General features: G+C 49.4%; 1 protein-coding gene across 1 annotated transcript in view; it reads right to left on the reverse strand.

The window, feature by feature from the left end:
• The window catches only part of GPSM1 (G protein signaling modulator 1), an 83,425-nt gene that overhangs the window by 39,397 nt on the left and 25,900 nt on the right, over positions 1-18,128 (reverse strand). Inside the window, exons 2-9 of the mRNA XM_075170725.1 lie at positions 16,752-16,973; positions 16,096-16,231; positions 15,656-15,798; positions 13,986-14,109; positions 12,679-12,794; positions 12,245-12,400; positions 10,344-10,452; positions 7,179-7,305 (exon numbers count right to left, since the gene is read on the reverse strand). Of these exons, the coding sequence (XP_075026826.1) occupies positions 7,179-7,305; positions 10,344-10,452; positions 12,245-12,400; positions 12,679-12,794; positions 13,986-14,109; positions 15,656-15,798; positions 16,096-16,231; positions 16,752-16,972 (1,132 nt within the window). The 5' untranslated portion in view covers position 16,973. The remainder of the gene's footprint in view (positions 1-7,178; positions 7,306-10,343; positions 10,453-12,244; positions 12,401-12,678; positions 12,795-13,985; positions 14,110-15,655; positions 15,799-16,095; positions 16,232-16,751; positions 16,974-18,128) is intronic.

The raw sequence follows: 18,128 nt of genomic DNA on the forward strand, positions 1-18,128 counted from the left end.
TCAAATACAAGCCTTGGAGCTTATGGGAAGCTTGGAGCCGTGTTAGAGGCAGCCTCCTATAACCATAACCTCCCCCAGGCAATGGTCTGCTTAACAGATTAACAGTTGTGGGGACAGGAGGATTTTCTGGGAGATAAACTCAACTGGGTGGAACAGGCTGGGAGGAGGCATGTAACCTCGGGGCTAATTCAAGAACAGCGTGAAAGGCTTGGCAGGAACACCTGGCTTTCTTCTAAGAGCAGGATTTTCTCTGCCAGTATACAGCAGAGTCTCACAACCTCCAATCTGCCATTATCAGCTTGTGTTGAACAAGCAGAGATCAAAAAGAAACTGAGTTTGAGCTAGAAAGTGACACACCATAATTAACACAGGCAACATCTCCAGCAGTTAGACAAGCCCAATTACGGCAGCTGTGTCCTACAGACTGACTCAGGGAGGGCAAGAGAAAGAGCAACACACATGTCAGAGCTTTGCAGCGATCAAACACTCACAGAAAAAATCCTCTAAAAAGAGGGGCAATGTACTTGATCCCTCCTCCTGGATGCTGTTGTGAATCAGTCACCAGCTTGCAGCAGCCAGACACCTTCCAGCTACTGGAACATGGCTGGCCACACTGGACTCGGAATTCATGAGCTCTGTCTCTACAAGCTGCCAGGTCTCTTTGCTAAGCAAAGGTCTGTTGTCTGAGTGCTTGTCCCTGCCAGTCTAGGGGCCAGCCTTGCTGCTGAGTGAAGGAGTATGGTTCCTGAGGTCAGTCAAGAGATAATGGTGACTCATGCTGAGGGTCTGGCCTTGCCTTGCTCAGTGAAGTGCCAAAGCAGACCATGGTCATCCATACAAAAACCTTTAAGAGATAAAAAGTAATTCTAGCTGTGTGAGAAAGAACTTTCTTCTTCTTGGTCCTTTTCTTGCTCTGCTGCAAGAAAATACAGTAAGCAGAGGCATCTTGTTCCTAATACTAACACTGTACTGTTAGACAGAAGATCATCGTAACCATAGGCATTTCCTACCTGTTGTCTACCAAAGGAAACTGTCTGTGGAAAGTGCATTCGGGAACCAGACAGCACACACCAGAGCTGGGATGGCTGCAGAGGCCCGGAACAGCAGCCAAAGGGAACTTCAGGCTTCCCAGATCGGAGCAGGAGTTTGTGTAAGGAACTGACAATTTCCAAAAAGTTAGCTCTCCCCACAACAAGAGGTCCCTTGATGTAATGGATGGCTTTGCCAAAAGCCACGTTGCACCTTCTCTGCCACAGGCTTCAAGAACTGGCCTCTTCCTCATCCTCCTTTCCAGCACTTGCAGTCTCCCCTGGCATCAAGATAAAACACGCACCTGAGTTTCATTAGCACAGATATCTTCTCATCCAGTCCCGGAGCATTTCCTCTGCTGTGAGCTGAGGAGTCTTGCTGTACTTTACATTGACGCTGGGAAGGAAGCTTGCGTACAGATCAAGATGAAAGAAGAACATAAAATACTTCTTAACACTTTTAGAAGAATATTTTAAAACTTCATAAAGCCAATACTGGGGCAGTCTGAACTGAGTGCTAAATTACTCAGTTTAAATCCAAATGACTCAGAGGTTCGTTCCTCCGTCAGTGCTGTTGGAATGATTTAACAGCTGTAACAGCAGAGGTTACTCAGATTTAGAAAAGACTCCTTACAAAGATAATGAAGAGGCATCCTTTAGAAGTCCTAAATCTTCACCCAAGAAGCCCCCCACGCAAGCTGCACTCCTGTCCTCCCTGCCTTGCTCCCTTAAGCATCACAGCAAGGACCACCAAAGACTCAGGTGTTTTTGGACACCTTCCTGCAGGTGCCTTACTGGGAGGCACGTGGGAACATTTGCGCTAGCACTCCTCTGAGCATCTGTTAGAGCACAATAAAGCAACCAGACCACCTTGCATTCTGCCTTCCACTTGGCCAAAAGCTACTCTGCTTCAGTCAACAACCTCATCCATCAAAACCCTGCATAAGCAAGTATAATTAACCAGCACGGCTTCGGGCTTTCATTTTCAGAATGAAAAAAGGCTGAGCTGCAGCCCATCAGCTCTTGGGAAAAATCAAATATAGTTGAGGATGCTTAATATTAAGTAATTTCAATTGCTATGCTTACTCAGTCTGACAGGTAAGAACAGGGCAGGTTCCAAGACGTCAGTGATGTGACCCCTGTACTTGTCTGCTGAGCAGAAGGCAAACGCTACCTCGACACTACAATGGCAGCCTCAGTGAGCAGGGCTGCCCCACTGTCAGAAGGACGCTGGTCTCAGAGGGCCACATCTCTTGGCTGTCACCCAGCAGAGTCCTTCGCAGAAGGGTTGAGCAGAGAAGGAACATCCCTGTCCCTGGGCAGCATCCCAGCCCGATGCACAGGCTGGCACGAGTTAGCAGCACTGCCTCCTTCCTGCTTTGCATCAATAGAGGGCTGGTCAATCTAGCATATTTCAGCAGCCCCAAACGCTTCTTAGACACTTCAAAGATATTTAAAGCAAGCAAACAAACAAAAACAAACAGGCTGGGAAACATAAAAGCAAGTTTCTTCTATCCCTAATTGATCCAAGGGTTCAAAGATTCCTGTGAAGAAGGCAAGCTCAGAACTGCACTGAGGATGCACAGACCCACATTCAAAGCCACACAGACCTGATTTCTGCTCAGGAAGAAGAGGGGTTTCATGCCCACCCAGGCTCAGTTGCCCACTTCACCACCTGAGAACGCAACCTGAAGCCTGCCTCTCACGAAGGGATGAGCAGTACCCAGCACGGAGGCTCCTGAACACCAAACAAGCAGACTCCCCCTGTGCCTACCCTTTTTCAGCAGAAGATGTGCAGAGAGCAGGGGAAGTCAGGCTCACAGCCGAGTCCTTTCCTGCCCTCAGAGCTTGTTGAGCATGGCTGGGCAACAGTGTCTGCGTACTGCAAACAGCGCAGAAACCATGCCAGCAACCAGCTTACAATGCTCGAAAGCATCTACATGCCAACACCTTCTGGAACACCTGCATCCCTCCCCACCTACACCCAGCTGCCAGGAGAGGTGTTGCTCAGTGTCTCCTAACGCTACCGCTGCCATCAGAGATGACGACTGAGGCTGACGTGCTGCCGAGAACAAATGAAAAGCAACCCAGAGTCAGTTTTCACCTTGGAGAGGCACTGAGGCTTGGCCAGGGCTGCTCTCTGCCTTCTGTCCAGCACCTCCACCCCTTTGGTGGTGGGTAAGCCCCTTCTCTGTGCTCCCCTCCCAGCTGGCAGGCTGCCCCGGCAGTGCCAGCCTCCAGAAGGGAGAGCTGACAAGGAGGAACTGAAGAGCGGAATGCTGCAAGGCAGCACTCTGTTCAGTGTACACCAGAGACCTGAGTTACCCACCCCGGGACAGCCCAGGCAGGCACTGCCACCAGCCTTAGTCCAGGAAGGGCTCAGCTCCATGCTCCCGATTCACTGCTGCCCGCAGAGCACTAGGCACAGTCGATTCCTTGCTGAGCAGATGCTGAAACCTCAGCCCAAACCAACTGATCTAGAAATGGGCAGCCAGCGAGGGTGGCACAGGCAGCCAGCGCTCCCACCCTGCGTCCAGCAGTGGTGCCGAGGGCAGAGCTGCCTGTTTGCACCGTGGGACATCTCCCAGCACCAGGTAGCGCTTCTTCTTGTCCATGGTTGCCTTCACCTCTACAAAACAACTCCCTTACAGGCACAGCAAATGCCTATACTTGGGCGTTACTTCTCTCCAAAGGCAAAAGACTACCAGTACTCGATGCTTAAATTGCAGTGTGTGAAACAGGGAAAGACCAGTTTTCAGGGCCACATTTTTGGGTGTTTAGAGAAACAGACACAACCTCTGTTTATTTGCTTCATGTTTTAGCTACTCTCCAGCTTCTTTCCGTTTGTTGCTTTAAGCTCTCTGTGTTTGCGTTTCTCGACAAGGTCGTTGCTTTCACAAGACTTTTGCAGCACTGCCCCACTTCCCTGGCCTCCAGCTTTGTCTTCTGACGTCCAATTGCTCTCAGAATATTAATTAAAATCACAAAGAGCTCAGGAAGAGGAGCCAAAACAGCAGAGGAAAACATCAGACACTCCTTCCTCCCCCAGGCCCCCGGCAGAGGGCAATGCCCAAGACTTAGAAGCAAAAGTAACCTGTGAAGGACATCATAGTCTCATGGTCTGGTTCAGGGTTTCTCAGCCAATTTTTGTACAGCTCAGTACAGATTTTCCCAGAACTCAAGTTTGCGATGAAATTTTATTCTATCTGCTTGATGAAATTAATGTGTTTTATAACATGCCTGCCCTATCAGATGATTTTAGCATCCTTATGAATACGCAGACATTTTATAACCTTAAGCAGGGAAAGTAATCTGAAGGGAAAAAGATTTGAAAGCTCTCTTCACTATGAGATTTGTTGACATCAAAAGGCATGGCTGGTTCAGAAGTCAACTTGAATCTCAACTCTCTCACCTGCTTCCTATTACAGAAACAGATGTTCTTCTTGCTGTAAATTGCTGCTATTAATACTATAAATAATTATGCTTTTCTAATCATTTAATAGGTGCACAGGAGGGTACCAAAGTTCCTGGCAGCCATTAAATACATCTCCTTTCTTCTCAAGGGCTCAGAGAACACATTGGTGGCCTCTCTTATGCTCCACTGAAGTTCAGAATAAGAGAGCTAAAGCCAGAATAAAAGCTAAGGAGAAATCAAGGGAGCCAGGCTCCTCTCCACAGGCTGCCCTGCAGGCCCATCCTCTCTCCAAATCTCTACACAACAGGGGCAGCACCTTTCCCACCTGAGATGCACGTGTCAGAGCTCGCACGTGGCTAAGCACTGCAACACTCACGCTCCCTTCCTCGTGCAAGATGCTGCTGCACAGCCCCAGCTGATTTTTACCTCCCCAGCAGGTTCCCAGGACCCGGTGAGCGGCAGCATCCCCCATATCCCACTGACTGGGGAAGCCCTACTCTGCAAGGGAACCTGCCCCAGGCCCTGCGGTCCCTCCCTCTCCGCACTGCAAGCCTCAGTCATTTGCTGTTTTTCCTCCAGAGAGCACTTTGTCCTTCTGTTTACAACAGCCCCAGCCTTGGGAACATCAGCAACGACACCACAGATTAACAAGGTCACTGCAACCTCCAGCGAACACTGCTCCTGACTACGGCTGGGCAGCCCCTCTTCCCACCCTCCAGCAATCACGCACGCAGACCAGCATGGCTCTGGCTCTGTTGGATGAGAGAAAAATCACCACTGGCTCCAGATGTTAACACAGCACAGGCACATTTGGATCACTGGAGGGCAGTGAGCAGCCCGCGGGCCACATGCTGGCTCTGCCTCACCCTGCCTCACCTTCAGAGTTAAGCCCAGTGACTGACCAGGCTTGCCATGTGCCTTAAGCAAAAATCCCAACCCTTCAGTGCCGCATGCTCTCCGAGTCTCGTGCTGCAAGATGTGTTGGTGGGGCTGTGCCAGGGGGACAGTGGGGCTGTGTCACCGCCCGTGTTGGGGACGCTGCCACACGCCAGGCTCAGCTCTCCTCAAGTGGGGCTCTGCTCGGACTGAGACCCGCCCTGACCCCCACGGCACACTGTCCTGCCTGCAGTGGGACACTAGACCAGTCCATAGCAGGTTGCATTCAAGCTCAGATTCAACGGGGAGTGTGTTATGAGAGCAGAGACCCTCTTGCTTTATTTTTTTTTTTTTTATAATTATTTCTAGCTCAGAAAAGGCTGTGCACTCCTGGTTATGCAATATGGTCAGAGCTGCAGAGACCCTCTTCCAGATAAATCTGGTCCGACTCCTTCCCGCTGCAGCTCTTCCACACAATGTGCTCACGCATCCAGACAAACATGCCTCGGCATGCAATGCCCACGTGGTCCTTGGCGCTGCCCTCCTGCAGCCCTCCATTCCCCAGCCCGAGGGACCTGGCACCCCATCAGCACATTTCCTCCACATCTCAGTCTGTCCCAGGAGCAGCAGCAACATCAAGGTTAATTTCCTGTTCCCCTTCCAGAGCAAAATAATTTGCCAAAAGGAAGCCCCTAACGAGGTGCCAGGAAAGAACAGAAGGCCCTAGCTAATAAATTTCCCAGCAATAATAAAGATGGATATGACGTGCAAAAGGAGACCGGGGCAGCCATTGTGGCCCACACAGCCTTTGAGGAAACAGCTCGGCTGCAGTGCAGCTCCTGATGGGGCATGGCAGGGCACGCTGGCTCCCTCACCCACAGCTCGACTTCTCGGGAAAGATTTAGCACTGACGTAACAGGTTACACTTTCAAGATCAATACAGAGAGCAAACACACGCAGCCAGCCTTTCTCCCTCCCAGAACACCGTGCCTCAACCCAAGCATCATCTTCTCTATGCCAGTTCTACCAACAGGAAAGAGAACACACCGCCTGAGAAAACATGTTTGCACTAACAAGGTCATATTTAATCAGCCAGCACCTCCCGGGATACAGTTTCGTCTGTGTGAATTAATAAGACAGAGCAACCAGCTGGAAGTGCCCCATGCCAGGCACCCACAAATGTCTGCAGTGGGCAGTTCCAGGACAGGCAGACGGTCCCCGAGCTGGGCACACGTCAGGCTGGCAGGCTGACAGCGCTCTGTGGCGAGGACTCAGCTGGCGAGGGCTCCCAGGGAGCGGAGGCAGAAGAACCCAGGGCCCAGCGCGGTGAGTAAAGCCATTTTGTCTGCTGTGACCAAGTCTTGCCACATCTTTGTTTCCAAGTTGGGCTTCACTGCAGGTGTTCCAGGGGTGAGACAGCACCCAGCGTGCTGATGCTTAGGCTGTAGGCTCGTTTCTTGGGTGCTAATCAGAACAAGAGCAGCCAAAAATCCCTGCCAGTCACCTTTTGAAAGCTTGCTTTATCAGTCAAATCAGTTAAAAGGGCCCTGCAGAGCTTTAAAAGAGACAAAAGCTGATTTGCTGCTTGGCACGTGGAATTTCATTCTCAATGCAGATTAATTTCATTAACTCATTCTGTGCCCTTCATGGGGCAGCTCCTTCCCTGCTCTTGCAGCTTATGGAAAGCTCAGAGCAAACATACTGCAGTCTCCTTTCTGGTACAGGCACTTGATAGCCTCACCTTGCTTTGGCATTCGTATTTCCTCCCGTGTTGCCCACTTGCAAACACCTCCCTCTCCACGCACCATACCACATCTTTCATGAGACCTTTCAATGCCAGCAAAAGCCCAGAAACTCACCTTGTGCTTCATAGCCAGAACAGTGATGAGCTGTACCCATGTCCTCATCCCCGGGGCCCAAGCCAAGCGCTGACTTGAGCTGGGCCATGTTCACCTGTGCCGTCAGCTCACCGTTCCGGTCCCCGATCTACAGAGTGAAAATCAACAAGGCAGCTGGTTGAAAGGCAACATGGTCTAAGCAAACAGCCCCTAGCAAAGGGTTTGCCAGTCCCATATCAAAGCAAACACACAGCCAGCCAGAAGAGACCTTGGAGACACCCTGAGTGACCATACAGCTCAGCTTTCAATACCAAAGCAACTCTCCAAAACTATTCCTCAGTGGTAATTTGGGAGAGGGTCCATGCATGCTGTGCTGCGTACTGGCTGCGCCTCAAAACGCGTTTCTGCGGAGTTCGGTACAAGGAACTGAGGAAGCACAGCTCTCCTCCTCCTACAGAACTGGGACAGAGGTAAACGTGCACATCTGGTCCGTCCTGTAGGCACATATAGCTTGGCAGAGAGCCCTGAAACTCTCAACCCCCTTCCTCAAGTATTTCCATAGTTACTGAGCACCAGACAGCCACACTACTATCAGCCACGTGGGCAGTGTCACACTCAGGGCTTGGATGCTCTGAAAGCCCTTCTCTCCTGGCTCAGGTCCATGCAGCTTTGAGTTTTTCCTAGTGATCTACCCACACAAGGCTCCAAAATATTTTGGAGTCCAGATTTTTCCAAATTCCCATCTCTCACTAGGCTGAGGCCGAAGAAGATGATGTTACATGTTCAGGAAGAGATCTTTCCAGTGGCTCCTGCTACTTAAAATGGGGAGTTGTAAGACATGCTGCTGTGCCCTCCTCAAAGTTTAACCAAAGAAGAAAATTACTGTGCTGCATATCACTAGCTAGCACAGAGAGGTCACTCAGAAACAGCCTCTAATCTTTAGAGGAACAGCAGCCTCTGTTACAGAGGAAGACCTTGGCTGTTCCCTTGGAGAGGCTTGACTCCCTATTAAGTGCCTTGCAACAGCTCTTTTGTGGTCCTTCCAGATAGACCGCAGTGTGAGCCATCCTAGAACAAAATCATAAATCCCCACATTATTTATGACAAAGCCCCAAGCACTAGTAAAGGGAGACCAATCAAACAGCTTATCATCAGGCATAAATCCCGTGCCAATTACAAGAGATTTGCAGTTGACATCATCTCCAGAGAAATTACTATGTCCTGGTTAGGTCTTGCAGTCCTTGATGCTCTGTTCAATGCTTCCCTGACTTCCACGCATTCCAGATCCTCTCCAAGGCCCTATTAACATCAGAGGAACACATTGGCAGGACAACTATCCTAGGCAGGACCTACCACACACACCATAGCAGAGCCCTGTTTTCTGCCCTCAGCTCGGATGTCTCAGTTTCCCAGGAGCCTCCTGCCACATGCAGAGATGGGAAAGATATTCCGGAGCAGTGTCTGAGAGCTGGGACAGCTTCCAAGGGTTTTAGGTACACATCCTTCACTCCAGCTGTTTCAGAAGAAATTTTTCAGTAACCTCTGATTATCCTGCAGCAGCTTCCAATGCGCTTACCCTGAGCAAATTTCATTTGGATTCAAATGTCACCATTTGTCAGGGCAGAAGGGGGAAAGGGTGATGGGAAGTGAGCTAAACACATTAGTGTGCAAAGGTTTAACTTTACTGGGTTTTTCACTGGGCAAAACACTGGTGCTTGCCACCACAGCACAAGCAGCTCACTTGGTTCCCAAGGCTAAAATAAAACATCAGCTTTAGAACAGAATCATTAGCTGCTAGCAGCTAATACAGGCTCTCCTCGCAAGCGGACAGTCTCTGCACTGCTCCATAATTAATGATGTGGGGGAGTTTATTAGCCACCTGCCATGAGTAACCTACTCCTGACATGCCCTGTAATCACAGCCGTCACCCCAGAATGAGAACACCACTGTGAACCCCCACTCTGTCAGGTTTCCCCTCCACCCCCAGAAGTCACCAGGACCACTAGTGTTCCTGTCCTCCCATCACCCCTCATCTGCACCGCACATTGCCGAGCTGCCATCTGCTTCTGAGTAATCATCCCCGTGCTGCAACGGTCCTAGCAGACTAAAGCTGGAGAAGTTAATTTGCCCTAAAATGTGCAGGGCCAAAGAACAGTATTTCTTCTGCATGTCTGATAAGTATAATTAAATACATAATGAGGCTGGTATGTCAGCCCTACCCCAAGATTTAGCCAACCTAACAGACAGGCAGGAGAACACACAAAGCACTTACATATGGTGATTTCAATTAGTGCTTCAATAGGGCAATTTCTTCATCTGGGCAAGACTAAAGAGGCCACAGCTGATTTCCTCATAACACACTGGAAAGAGCAAACAATGGCATTTTTGCTTGCTGTACCTCTGAGACACCTAAAAATGCCATATGTTTTTGCACCAGGAAAGCTGCAACTAGCTGGGCAAGCACATCTGTGAAAACCAGAGTAGCTGCACACATGAAACCCAAATGGTGCAGCAGCAGTACAGGGCTAGCTTCAGGCTGTGCTCAACCAGCGTCAGCAATCAATTGTATTAGGACAATGCTAAAGTTTACCACCTCACAGCTGAGACCCCCTGCCAGCTTCACTGAGAGGAAATAACTTGTCACACGCACACTCTGTTGCAGTGCAAAATATAGCAGGTTTAGAGCACACAGCCACCAGGTAGAAGCTGGCCTTGTTTCCTCCAGGTACTTAACTTGCCAACAAATTGGGTCAGACCACACAGAATCACAGGGTCCATCTCAGTCAGGATCTCACAGCCTTGTGCTCAGGAAAGAGGGGTCTTACTAACAGATTGGACACCAAGAGGTATCCGAGTTCCTTCACGCTAGCTAGGTGCACAACACCTTGGCCAGCAGACCAGACAATAGTCCCCAGGTCCTTTCTCACCCAGGAATATTAGTTAAGAGCAATGTACAGCAAATGTATTAGCTTTAATTAAGGGGAAGGCTGGGAGCCTCCCATAAAAAGAATATTTTCCAGCCAAACTCTGCAGTTCCTAAAGACACCATTGAAACAGCACATAGACAAGGACTTTTGAGAGCAGTCATAGCAAGAGAAGAACTACATTAATAGAACTCATTGGCATAAAATAAAGTCTCTTAACAGGGAGGACTGATTCCCTCTGATCTGCACCAGCTTCTCTTACCTCTTGGGAGATTTCAAGATGTTTCCTTGCAAAGTGCAAAGCTTGTTCATGGCTCCCCAGGGAGACATAGGCATTTCCGAGACTCCAGCAGGCTCTTCCTTCTCCCACCCTGCAAAACAGGAAACTGTCAACCACAGAAATGCTGGGCAAAACCCAGCAGCACAGCAGCCCTTTCAGGGCCTCCTTCTCGAGAGCACTGACACAGCCAGGCCTCCTAGCTATGCTTTCACCTACAGAAAGGTTCTGCAAAGGAAAATGAAATGCACTGTACGTCTTAAACTCTTCTTATGCTGAGATCAGTAAGGTCAGAGGATGAGCAATAGCCTCAGAAATGGGCCTGCACCCTCAGTGTGACAATGGCCCAGAATGATGTGGCTTCATTTGTGAGCACCAGCCTGAGAGCAGAAGCCAGAGCTCCCGTCCAGCTTCCACCTCACACAGCAAGGCTTCCAGAAGCACAAAAGGCTTCCTCCCCAGAGATGCACAATGCATCAAGAGGGCATGTGACATCCAGCCCTTTTCTTCAACAACAGCCCAGAGCTGGATTAACAAGAACATGGCAAGGAGGAAATATTGCAGGCATGCAACATTCTCCTGCTAAATACCAGCACCGTGTGGCCTGGGATGCATGCACAAACTGCAACTGCATGCACCAGCCAAGCAAATATTGACCTGTGTCTACAAAGCCTCCAGGGCACTGCTTGTTTTCAGAAGCCAGAGAAAGCAGGTGAATGTGAAACCTGCCCTGGGCAGCCCTCACCCCCAGCCCCCGAGTGCAGCCAGCCCGAGCAGACACCCAGGTGTCCCTGGAGCAGGTTTCAGCACCTGTTTGCACAAGCAGGCAGAGACCTACTGCTCAGCAGAGCCTGCTCAGCTCTGCAAACGAGCAGATGTGGGGGGTGATGGGATAAAAAAAGCACATGGGGGCGCAGGGGGAGGTTCAGCGTGACTGCAACTCCCTTTTCAGAGGTTTGGGCGGGTTGATCAGCATTTAAACATTTTTCTTGTCACCCTGTTCAATACCTTCTGCTCATAGGGTGTGTTCCCAGAAATGCAGGAGCCCACAGGCCTGCACCCCCACAGCATGATTCACCCTTGGGTGGGATTATACCTTCTTTGAGCAGATACTGCCCAGATAGTGCCACAGATTTCCCATTTTAATGTCTCTGCTCCATCTAGTGGAGGACACCCAGCTTCCCAAGAGCCATCAGCAGTAACACCGAACAAGGTGGCTGCAAAGTCACTTAAGCTGCAAGAAGGCTCCAGGATCACAGAGACAGCATCCAGGAAAAAGGATACTGTCTTTTTTTTAAGGGGTATCTTACAAACAAAACAAAACAAACAAACAAAAAACCCCCCAAAACTAAAAAAGGCCAAGCCTCCTAAAGAAGAGGGAATGAGGCCAAGAAGGAAAATATATCATCTCTACATGTTCTATGTAACATCATTTGTTTCTACATGGAAGTTTCCAGCATCATCTTAGAGCAACAGGACAAAGTGGCATGTACATACGTATGCCCTAACCACCCAGTTTCTAAGGAAGATACAATTTTTGTGAACTTGAAGGAATTTTATAGGGGCCATTCTGAGATAAAACAGCAGTAGCCTCATGGCAAAGCACTGAATACAATGCGTTTTCTTGAAGTACCTTTTATTAGAAATCTCAATCGCTTTAAGGACACAATCTCCACGTTTGAATGACATGATAAAGGTGTCAATCATGTTACAATTTTTGACAGATGACTGGACTAAAGCCTGACATTGAGAAATTTCTAAAGACTTTCAAGAACACATATTGCTGCTCTTTAGTCCCAGCAGTAGAGAACAGTAAGCAAACAGGGAAGGGCCAGTGCTCTGAGCCCATCAGAGCACAAACGCCATCTCCCGAGGCAGTCCCTTACCTGTCTCCCAGCTCCTGTGCTATCACCAGATGTTTTAGATGGTACTCGATTGCTCTTTCATAGTCTTGAAGCAGTGTGTATGTGTTTCCAAGACTGTAGCAAGCCTGGGCTTCTACTGCTTGGTCTTTGAGCTGTCTGGAGAGCTGGAGTGTTTTCCTGCACGGAACAGGTGGAAATGAAGAGACCTGGTCACTGCAGGGCACCTCTGCAAGGCGATAGGAAAGTCACCGCTTTGGCATGCGCTGTGTTGAAGCTGATGCCCATAACACACTGCAGGCTGTCAGGTGGCTGTTTTACTCGCCACTCCGAGCACCACACATGCAACTGGCCTCCAGGTCCCTTGTCACATCCCCCTGAGCCTATGAATTCACTGCAATAGGTCAAGATTTCCAGGGAACGTGTGCCCTGAGACTGTCTTAGCCCCTGGCACTTACTTGTAGTACTCAGCAGAGATGTCAAACCTCCCAAGGAAGATGTGTGCATTGCCCAGGTTGCTGTATGCTCTCCGCTCGGCTGCCTTGTCCCCAAACTCCTTAGCAATAGCAAGGCGCTGCAGCAGACATAGATTAATGAGTACAGGCTGGCCATTGCCAGGTTTCTGTTACACAGCAACTTTTCTGGGAGATTAACTTCTTGGTTTGCAAAGTTCCCACCCAGCAAGGTAGTGGTGCACATGCCTATCAGGTGCTGGATGCAGCAGGAAATCTCTCCCTCTTTTGCAATTCAGGATCAGGAAGGGCCTTTGGAAAAGTGGGAGTAATGTCGCATCCTCCTCTAACTCCTACTCCAGCCTGGTCAGTACACATCTCTTTAGCTAAAGTGCAAAAGGAGTTATGCACATACTTCAACAGCTGAATAAAGAGGCCAACGGAGAGCTGTAGGTCAGGCTGTGAAGGGATGTGGTTGATCAGCAGACTAATGTGCAGGAACAAGGCTGCCACTTTGCATGGTGCTGCGGCACAGAATGAACATGCACGTGTGTGCACTCCATCTCACCGTCTGCGCAGCAGCTGCTCCCCAGACCTCTGCCCTTACCTGCACCTCGGTCCTGCCTCTCTTCTCACACCCCCCTGCCCCCCATGCTTCCCCACTTTTCACCCTCCACTTTGCAGCACCTGCTCCAAATACTGCAACAGGGTTTCCCTGCCCCTTTTCAAGCCCCTTCTCCCAAAGCACTGCTGGCTTTAAATCCTCCAGCATTTAAAAATCAGATAAGCTGTGGCAGGGCTGACTTTCCAAGGAGCTGAGCACCTTCCACTGCAAGGAAACTGATTATACTCCAAACTAGAAGCTGAATTGCATTTGAATTGGGGCAGGGACTGTGTCATCTCACCCTCTGTAAAGCTTTACAGAAAGTTATTATGTTCTACAAGCAACATTTATCCTGATCAACAGCTCTTTGAGCAGCTTAATTAAATTCATGGCTTGCATTTATTAAAATCTAGACCGATACAAATTAAGAGCAGAAGAGCCTTGCTAGGCCCAGCTGCAATTTGCCCTTGATTTCCAACAGCACCCTTTCCTCAAACTGCTCGTTAGGTGCTGATGGGGACTGGAGTACGATGTTGCTCAGCATGAGTTAGGACAAGAGAGCCAGACTCCGAGGCACACACAGGAGGGAGAAAAACAGCTGAGGGCAAACGGCTCCCTGTACTTCCCGGGCTGAGGTGAGAAGAAAGGCTGCTCCCCAACAGCCAGTCTCAGCCCCTGACCCCAGGAAGAAGGCACAGCAGTTTCCTACCTCCTTGTGGAAGGCGATAGCTTCACTGAAGTTGCCAAGTAAGTACTGGGTGTTGCCGAGGTTGCCATAAGCACGGCCCTGCGCAGCTCTGTCCCCCAGCTCCTTCACCAAGGACAGGTTCCTCCTGAAAGAAGTCAGAGCAGTATGTCTGGTGAGATACAGCCAACACTCTCTGCAGGAGACACAGCAAAGAGACTTGTAGCATAAAGAAAGGAGGGCTAACCCTGGAGAAGGCATTGCCCTTCCCCAACCGCCTGTCCAGTGCATCCCTTGGCAGGTGAAAGTCTGGTGATCCACGCTAGCTGCAGCTCTGGGAGCTCGTGCAGATCCAGTGGTGTAAGTCCCTGCTGCTCTCTCGACCTCAGGCAATCTGCAGCTGTGTATGGGAACTGCTCACACACCAATAGTCTGATAGGATCCCACATTAAATAAGAGATGGCCACCTCACTGTACAGGGGAGAACCAGGAGCACAGGAGAAAGGAGATTACCTGGGAGAAAGGACAAACCTGGGAAGAGGGGAAAGATCCACAGTCCCATGCCAGGGCTCTGCTCATGGAGCTTCCCAGCATATCTTTACTTTGCTTTTTCCCCCTTTACACTTACAGCAGACATAGAGAAGCGTAGAGCTCCCAGCTGGCACAAATTCACCCACTGGCTATGCTACATGCACCATTCTTTGTAAAAGAATGGCGAGTTATATATAGGCACTATCACATCCTCAGATATGAGAAGACGGATATAAGAACTTGTCACTCTCTTCATTTAAAAAGGTTACTTAAAAAAACCTGCATTATTGAAGCAAAACTCTTTCGTACGAGGAGAAAAACATTAGCCCAAAAGTCTGGTGACAACCTTCCTGGGTGGAACATCAGAGTGATCTTTGAAACTATTTAGGAAAGGGAAGGATGTTACAAGCAAGATAACCTACAGATCCATGAGAAGGACAACTGGGACTTCAAGTGAAAGCCTCTTCCCTTGGGTGAAGGAGAGTCTCTGTTTGTGGCCCCAGCGATGGAGACACACAAGGATCCTTCTCATCGAGGCCAGCAGAGAGCAGCAGGGGCTACAGGAGCTACCAGTTTAGCTTCTAAATACAGCTCTGAGAAGGAGCAGACTATTGAACTTAATTGCATGATCATAGTTCAAACTACACTGAGTTTTACCAAGGCAATGCCAGGATGAATTTTAGCTCTAATTTTATAAAAGCTTGCAGTCCCTCTCTGACCTTCCTTGAGATTAATTTGCCATCATAACTTGGCGTCTCAGGGGAATATTCCTAATTCATTATAACATGCAAAATATCATTCAATGGCCTGACTTTCAACAATGCTGAGCCCACAGTCTCATTCTTTGCAACAAACATCTTCCAGAGCTCCCACATCCTCAATGGCCCACGAAACAAATCCCCATGAGAAATGCTTCCAACAGGACTCAGTAAAAATTGCCGTCTTGCACCCCATACAGCTATCATTAGCCTAACGGTTATCAGAGCTCAGCTAACCTCCAGACCCTGAAAGCTGTCAGCAGAACAGGAACACCACAAATACAGATTATGATCTGAGCAGGATGAGCTCAGCGAAGGCGGACCTGTATGCATTTTAGCAATCACTGATGCCTGACCAGCCCTGTTCCCTGCGGAAGGAAGGGTTGGCCAAGCTTGAATACTTACTCATAATATTCTGAAGCTTTCTGTAGCGTCTCCTTGACTTCTTGAGGCAGGTAGCCTGGGTCTTGGGCCATGTTCCAAGATAAGTGCTTTCCCTTTGCATGATAAACATTTCCTATATTATAGAGTGCTCTGGCTTCACCTACCTAAAGGGAGGAAGAACAGGGAGCAGCAAGGTATTACACTTCACATCCCAATACGAACCTTTCCATTGCTGGGCAGAGATGGTCAAAGCCAGGAGGCCCACATTTTCCTTTCCCATCTTCACTGGCATGGCAGCTGTTACTGTCAGCAGCATAAGATCTGTGATGCAGTCAGAAGGGAGAGCTTTACACTCCACCTCCTTCCAAAGCCCACCTTCAACATATCACATTTACTGACTTGCAAACAGATTATTTTTAAAGCTAGGAAATATTTCCTGTTGGATGCCATGAACCAATTACCTTGTCTCCCTGCTCCTGAGAAATGTCCAAGTGTCTCTGGCAGCAAACGACAGCTTCATCAAACTGCCCAAGTATTTTCAATGTATTCCCGAGGTTGCCACTTGCCTTGGCTTCTCCAATGCGGTCCCCGATGGTTCTACAAGATGACCGAGGAAAGAAGAGAGGTGTTAAAGAGCTCACAGGCTTTTATTCACCAACTGTTGGAGGCAGAATTCAAGCTGCAGTGAGCCAAGCTGCAGCAAGCACTGCATGGTATGTACACCGCATCCAGCAGTTCCCAGCACACACCTGACTTGGAAGGCTTCATACAAGCTCTCTGAATTTTGAAGACACATTGTTTTTTGCTGTCTCAGGTGAGCTTCTCTAATGACTTCAGGTGTACTTACAACGAGTACCTGGGGATAGGAGAACTGGACACTGCCCTGCTCTTGCTCCTATCTCTTTCTCCACCTCCCTGCTCTGAATGTGACTGGCCCATTCTTGTTGCCTCCCGAGTTCTCCACAGGACAACAACCCCATGCCTCAGGGCTAGTTTTGGATGCTTATTTCTGGGGCAGATTCCCTCAGGCTGCTGGATTCAGACCCACAGAACTTGCCTTCGCTCAAGCCCTGACAGGTTGTGTCTAATTAGGACGAAGCACTGCTGACATGCTTACCTGGCCAGGGTAAGGTCGTGTTTATGGTACTCCAGGGCCTTGGAGTACTCTTTTAGGTAGAAATAGGCATTGCCCAGCTGACTGTAGATGGCACTGAGAGTCTTCAAGTCCTCTGTCCCCACCTGCACCGCTGCTTCGAAGAAGGCTGCCCCAGCTTTGAAGTCCCCAGCCTTGCACAAGCGCTCTCCTTCCAGGGCCAGTTCCAGGCAGGATGCCTCCATTCTGCCAAAAGCAAGACCGTCATTTCTACAGGAGTTAGAATGCAGTGCACCCATGCTGCTATGCAATGGTTAAAAAGTTCACTTCATTGTACGCCTCGCTGCACCAGGAAAAAAACTACAAAAAAACCCTGGAGGGAGCCACCCTCCAGGCAGCAGCTGCCTCTCTGCGTTCAGCCCCAAGGACCAAGGCACCAGCCCCAGGTCAAACACTGCTTAGGTGATAATAACTCAGGGACACACAGCTGGCACACCTCACCAGTGTGGACAGCAGCTTTCAGGGGACATGATGGGCACTCAGCCCCTCTAAGAAACCAACCTCCTAGGCATGAGACACAGGAGCATCCAGATTTACAGACTGCATGGGCAAGTGGCCAAAGGCAGCCCCTGGGTTCCCAGCAGGAATCTGGACAAGAAACTCGGGGCTCCTGGCTCTCAAGATGCACATTCATGTCACAAGAGTAACATGGCATCTGTTTTTCTTCCAGGTGGTGCAGGGAGCAGAAGCCACGTACCCAGGCTATTCACGCCTGCACCACTTTCCCCAGGGTAACAGAGAGGGTAGCCAAATTGTAACACATTTTTATTGGATACCAGAGAAAACCCTGGACTATGCAGAATTTCTTGGCTGAGCAGCTCCCAGTGCTTGGTGTCTGCTTTTCATTAACTCCCCTGCTGTCACTTTTTCCACAGGCACTCTGCACATTACCCTCCAAGGCTAGCTTTCCTCCCTTGCATTTCTCGACACCTTTGGCAACGGTGCATGCCATGCTGTCAGTAAGTGCTCTGCAAGCCAGCAGAGAGGAGCAAGACCAGTGATACTGCTTCAAGAGAAAGGAAACATGCTCCTTTGAGTGCTGCACTAAGTCCTCTCAAAGTCACAACTGTCCCTGTTAGACCATGTGTATCCTCCAGTTCTCAGAAGGGACAGAGCACGCATTTGAAAGCTTACATTTGGAAGCATCTTGCCTGCTGCAAAGCCAGCCACTTCATGAGGCAGATGGACACAGCATGTTCCTACTCCTCTATTCAGACGCTTCTCTTTGCTCTTTTTGGCTTTTTCATTTCTGCTAAATGTAATTTTAAAAGTCAAAACTATCTAGGTCAAAGGTGGACATCTGCTCAGAAAAAACATAGCCCATTTGTCCAGAGTCAGAAA

Source organism: Calonectris borealis, chromosome 21 (genome assembly GCF_964195595.1).
Source record: "Calonectris borealis chromosome 21, bCalBor7.hap1.2, whole genome shotgun sequence".
Lineage (NCBI taxonomy): Eukaryota > Metazoa > Chordata > Aves > Procellariiformes > Procellariidae > Calonectris > Calonectris borealis.